The sequence below is a fragment of the Sylvia atricapilla genome, chromosome 1 (assembly GCF_009819655.1).
Source record: "Sylvia atricapilla isolate bSylAtr1 chromosome 1, bSylAtr1.pri, whole genome shotgun sequence".
In the NCBI taxonomy this organism is placed as follows: domain Eukaryota; kingdom Metazoa; phylum Chordata; class Aves; order Passeriformes; family Sylviidae; genus Sylvia; species Sylvia atricapilla.
The window spans coordinates 21,448,568-21,454,567 of record NC_089140.1 but is presented as its reverse complement, the minus strand read 5'-3'; the positions used below and the strand labels follow the sequence as shown (position 1 = coordinate 21,454,567).

The following is a 6,000-nucleotide window of genomic DNA, read 5'->3' as shown; positions in this document are numbered from 1 at the left end:
TGCTGTTCAAAGTGCATACACTTTACTATCCAAGATAAACGAGGCTATTGGAGTGGGAACAAACCCAAGAGAAAGCTATTTGTTATGCCTCTCTTACATAAGAGGAGCAAAGTCCAATCATGCTGCATGTCCTCAACCATATTAATTCTGCTCAGGTTTGAATAATTTTTCAGAGGAGTAGACACAAACTGGGAACAACTTTTCACGGTATGTCAGTAGTTTGGGGTTTTCTTTTAACTCAGAGATTTTTATTTTAATTCGCTGATAAATAAAACTGGGACAAATCCAATTAACTGCATATTCTTTTAAATAAGCTTTTAATTTTTCATTTATTTTGTGTATTTGTGCTGGATTGTAGAAAGTATTATTCTTTTATCATTCAAATGAAATTAAATGAATGACAGAGATATCAAATGGATAAATACATAATATAAATGTTTGTAAGGAAATTCCAAACTTCTGGACTCCTTTCAATATGCTTATACTTGTGCATTATGAATATTCACTTGACAATATATGATATTAATAACTTTATTGATTGTAATAAGTATTCATATCTTTCTTTCAAATGAAATGTTATTGAGATTACTGTCCTCAGCTTAGATTGTGTATTTCTCAGTCAAATATTATTTTACAGGAAACTATCTTCAATAAATTTAAAATGCATTCTGGAGATGAAAAGAGGTATACTGCAGATGGAAATAGTTATGAGATCGTTGCATCCAGCCAGGGTAATGAATCTGAAGACAAACAGTAAGTATTCTTAAATATAATAAACATTCTGTACTGTAGCTTATTAGACTACATTACTTTGGTTTATATTTTATTGGATTTCTTACTTTAAATCTTATTTTATTTTGTTTTATTTTGTTAGAAAAACCTAGTGAGAGAAATCTTTGTATCAAAGGAAGAGTAGCACTTATTGGCACATTTATTTCATCCAAAAGGACTACTTATTTTTTCCTTTAAAGGACTAAGTGTCTACAGTACTGACTAAAAAAACAATTCTAAAATATGACAGAAATTATATTGGAATGGAAATATTGGATAAATTTATGTCATATACTCATAATTATCTTAATATTTTTAGTCTGGCAGTGAATCAACTTCTTACATACCTTGAACATTTTATCTATTCCCCATTCACTATGTACAAATGTTTTCCTCTCTTCTGTTTTGAAATCTGTACAGTGCTTTAGTTCACAACTTCCCTGATCAGATAGTGGAACCACCAACTCTGTTGGTGTTGTTTCATCCTTGAAGGGGTGAACTGGGAAGAACATGACTTAAATTTACAGTAGCTAGGAGGTGATGCTACTTATATTGCTGAAGATTTAAATAGAAACATCTCAAGAATACTTAATAAATCATGTTCATTTTACATAATTGTTTACTGTAAAATTATTTCATAATTATCATAGAATTGAATTGCATTAATATGTTGAATTAGTATTTATGGAAAATTAGGTCCATTTTTAAATTCATTACCACACTTATTTTAGCAAGGCAAAGAAGAAGCAGAAGAAAGGGGAAAAACCTAAGATGGTCAGCCCATTTACACTGGTAAGGTTTATTCTCTCTAAATGTACTCACGTGTATGTACATACAGGCATATTTCAAAGTGTAATCAAAAATGGTTACATTTATGTTAGTATTCTGCATATAGGTTGCTGTCTCTACCAAATATGTTCATTTTACCGAATATTTGCTATAGTATAGAAATCAAGCAGGTCTTTTTGTGGATGTAGTTATACTAAAGGAGCTGACTTATTACAGATAAGGATTCTTAGGAGTGTCCTCTTAGTAATTTATCATCTTAAACACACCCATACCAGATACTTGCTTGTGAAAGACAGGAATTTCCATGTTCAGTCATTTCTTCTGACACAATGAGAAGAGTGACCCTATACCTACAGTAAGTGTGATCCTGTTCTCTAAATTACCAGAGTCAAGTACTTATCACACTAATTATCCCCATGAGTTATTATTCAGTCTCCTGAGTCAGCACTACAGGGCAATTCTATGCCACTGATGAAAATTAAAATCAAGAATTGCATACTAAAAGGTTCCATATTCTTTAAAATTTTCTGTATGTTTTTTAAAAGACAACCTTTTAATATTTAATCAAATAAATCCTAGGTCCTCTTAGTCATACTGAATTATTTTATGTTTTGTAGGTTCAGTGTGTGTAATACACAGCAATGACACTGCAAATAACAGACATAAAACTATAGTACGTGATGGTGGCCAGTGGCCAGTTTCTTTCCTTTGCTGTATCAGTTTATGGTTGTACAATTACATCATATAACTATAATTTACATCATTAAACTTAGTATTTTACAGTACAGAATAAAACAGATGATTTTGTAATAGATGAGCTCAAACTTTATTAAGTTCAAGAGAGGCAAGAGGATTTAAATTTCAATACATTTTTATGATATCTATGGTACATTAGGAACAGTTTTTTGGACTGCATAATGATGAATTTACAGTAAAAGCAATTATTGCCTTAGTTGTCATAACACCATTAAAACTTCTTATAATTTGAACTTTAAATGGCAAATCTAAAAAGCATAAATTTCTTATGCTTTGTTTTCTTAAGGCCTTTTTTACCCAGATGCAGATACGAGTGCATTAAAATGGCACATCTCTCTGGGATTGAGAGTTTATAGTGTAAAAGTGCTTATATAGAAAGGATTTATTCCTGTACATTTAAATTGTTTTAAAACTGTATTTCTAAAGAGATAATGTTATAGTTTTGCAACAGCAGGTGTAAGATTGATGGCTTTTTCTTTACTTTCTTGACTTTGTAGACGTGGCATTGTGTTAGCATTCTAATGTAACAGTTAGAATGAATTTCTCTTCTTACTCACAGTTTCGATACTCCAGCTGGTCAGATAAATTATTAATGATACTAGGCACTCTGCTGGCGGTAGCCCATGGAAGCAGTCTCCCTTTTGCGATGATAATTTTCGGTGATATGACTGATAGTTTTGTTGCTTCTGGAAACACAGGTTCTACAGGTAAGACTATATCTGCTATGCCAAGAACAATGGTTCATATTTAAAAAAGAGACAGGAAGATTCATGCATCTTGACAGGAGATACTAATGTCAGAAACCACAATGCTATACTATGATGCAAATTATAGTAATAAAGATACACTATGGTTGGGGGGACATTGTAGTGGCAACCTCCTGTAGGCTGCGTGACCAAGGAGGCTGAACAGATGAGGTCCTCTATAGACAGATTGGAGCAGCCTTGCATTCACCAGCCCTGATCCTCATGGGAGTCTGCAACCACCCCAATAACCCTGGAGGAACAGTGCCACCAGCCATAAGCAATCCAAGAAGTTCCTGGACTGTGTTGATGATAACTTCAAATGACAGAGGAGCCAGTGAGGAGAGGTGCTATGCTGGACTTCGTTCTTTCTAAAAAGGAAGGACTGGTGAGGAATGCAAATCTCAAGGGCAGCCTGGGTTTCAGTGACCATGAAATGGTGGAGTTTCAGGGCAGCAAGGCAGAGGACAGAAAGCTCACTATCTAGGAGAGCGGAGTTGAACCTCTTCAAGGACTTGCTTGGGATAGTACCATGGGATAAAGTCTTGGAGGGAAGAGGGGCCCAAGAAAGCTGGTTAATATTCAAGGATGACCTCCTCCAAACTCAGGAGTGATGCATTCCAACGAAGAAGAAGTCAGGCAGAAACACCAGGAGACCTGTGTGGATGAACAAAGAGACAAACTCAAACACAAAAAGCAAGCCTGGAAAGGGTGGATGCAAGGAAAGATAGCTTGGGAGGAATATCGAGTACTGGTCCAAGAAGCCAGGGATCAGGTTAGAAAAGCTAAAGCCCTGATAGAATTAAATCTGGCCAGGGATGTCAAGGGCAACAAGAAAAGCTCCTATAGATAGGTCAGTGATCGAAGGAAGATGTGAGAAAATGTATGTCCTCTCCAGAAAAAAATGGGAAATCTCCTTACTTGAGATACGGAAAAGGCTGAGGGACTCAATGATTTTTTTTCTTGACAAATACTTTGCCAAGTCTTCCTTGGCAAATACTCCAGGCACACTGCCCAAATCACAGAAGGGAAAGGCAGGAACTGGGAGAATGAAGAACTGCCTGCTGTAGGAGAAGGTCAGGTTTAAGAATATCTAAGGCATCTGGAGGTGCCAAAGTCTACAAGACCTGATGAGATGCATCTGTGAGGCCTGGGGGAGCTGGTGAAGGAAGTTGCTAAGCCACTGTCCATTATATTTGAAATGTCATGGCAGTCTGATGAAGGTCCCACTGACAGAAAAAGGGAGAAACATAACGTTCATTTTTAATAAGGGAAAAAGGAAGACCCAGGGAACTCCAGGCCAATCAATGTCACCTCTATGCCCAGCAAGATCATGAAGCAGATCCTCCTGGAAACTATGCTAAGGCACATGGAACATAAGGAGATTATTGATGACAACCAACATGACTTTTTTAAGGGCAAATAATGCCTGAAAAATGTGATGGCATTTTACTACCAAGTTACGGATTTGGTGTGTAGGGAAGAGCTTGGACATCAGCTATATGGACTATCTGCAAAGCATTTGACATTGTCCCAATCAACATTTTCTTTTAGTAAATTGGAGAGGCATGAGTTTGATGGATGGATCACTTAGTGGATAAGGAATTGGCTCGAGGGCCACACTGAAAGAGTTGTCCAAGTGGAAACCAGTTATAAATGGGTTCTTCAGGGGTCAGTATTGGGACTGACACTGTTGACAACAGCATCGTCAATGACATGGACAGTGGGATCAACTGCAGCCTCAGCAAGTTTGCCAATGACATCAAGCTCTGCAGTGCCGTTGACATGCTTTAGGGAAGGAGTGCATCCAGAGGGCCTCTGGGAACCTCATGAAGTTCAACAAGATCAAGTGTGAGGTCCTGTATGTGGATTAGGGAAATCGCAAGCAAAAATACAGACTGGAAGAAAAATGATTGAAAAGCAGCCCTGGAGAGAGTGATTTGAAGATGTTTGTTGTCAAGAAGCTCAACGTGAGCCAGCACTGTAGGCTTGCACCCCAGGAAGTAATATCACAGGCTGCATCAAAAGAATTGTGACCAGCACATGGAGGGAGGCAATTCTACGCTCTCTACATCTCTCTGGAGTGCTTCATCCAGCTTCAGGACCTCCCAGTATAAAAAGGATACATGTTGGGGGAAGTTCAAAGGAGGTCCATGAGCATGATCAGAGGGCTGAAGCACCTCCCTTATGAGGACAGACTGAGCAAGTTGAGGTGTTCACCCTGGAGAAGATTCCTGGGAGACCTTATAGCAGCCTTTCAGTACCTGAAACAAGGCTACAGAATAGCTGGGGAGCGACTTTTTATGACAACCTGTAGTAATTGGATGAGGGGTAATGGCTTTTAACTGAAAGAGAGACTATTTAGATGAGATATCAGGAAGAAATTCTTCACTATGAGTGTGATGAGAGACTGCAACAAGTTTCCTGGAGATGTGGATGTGTTCAAGGCGAGCTTGGCTGGGGCCCTGAGCAACCAGGTCTAGTGGAAGGTGTCCCTTTTCATGGTCAGGGGGTTAGAAATGGATGGACCCCTTAAGGTTTTTTCCAACCTAAACCATTCTCTTCTTCTATATGTGTATGCTCAGGAAGACATTTTAATCTCAAATTACAGTAATGTAGTTTTGTAGTCAGTGGATTTATGACTAACTTTGTATTAGTAACATTCATTCATGTGCATTAAAATGATGCTTTTCTTCCAAATCAACTTGATTCAAAAGGAGATGTACCAACTCCAGGTATACTGAACAGCACGCAGGAAAACTAATTTGTTAAATCTCGCTCCAATAAAAGTATTTATTTTTCTCTTCCTTTTCAAGGAAACAATTCAATGAATTTCACTGAAGATATGAAAAACATTTCAATGAATTTCACTGCAGAGATGCTTCACAAGCTGGAAGAAGATATGACAAGGTAATTAAAAATCGATACTTCCTCTTCTTTT

General features: G+C 37.4%; 1 protein-coding gene across 1 annotated transcript in view; it reads left to right on the top strand.

The window, feature by feature from the left end:
• The first annotated feature begins 640 nt into the window (after positions 1–640).
• The window catches only part of ABCB1 (ATP binding cassette subfamily B member 1), a 35,274-nt gene continuing 29,914 nt past the window's right edge, over positions 641–6,000 (top strand). The window contains 4 exon segments of the mRNA XM_066316830.1: positions 641–753; positions 1,503–1,563; positions 2,876–3,023; positions 5,876–5,969. Of these exon segments, the coding sequence (XP_066172927.1) occupies positions 662–753; positions 1,503–1,563; positions 2,876–3,023; positions 5,876–5,969 (395 nt within the window). The 5' untranslated portion in view covers positions 641–661.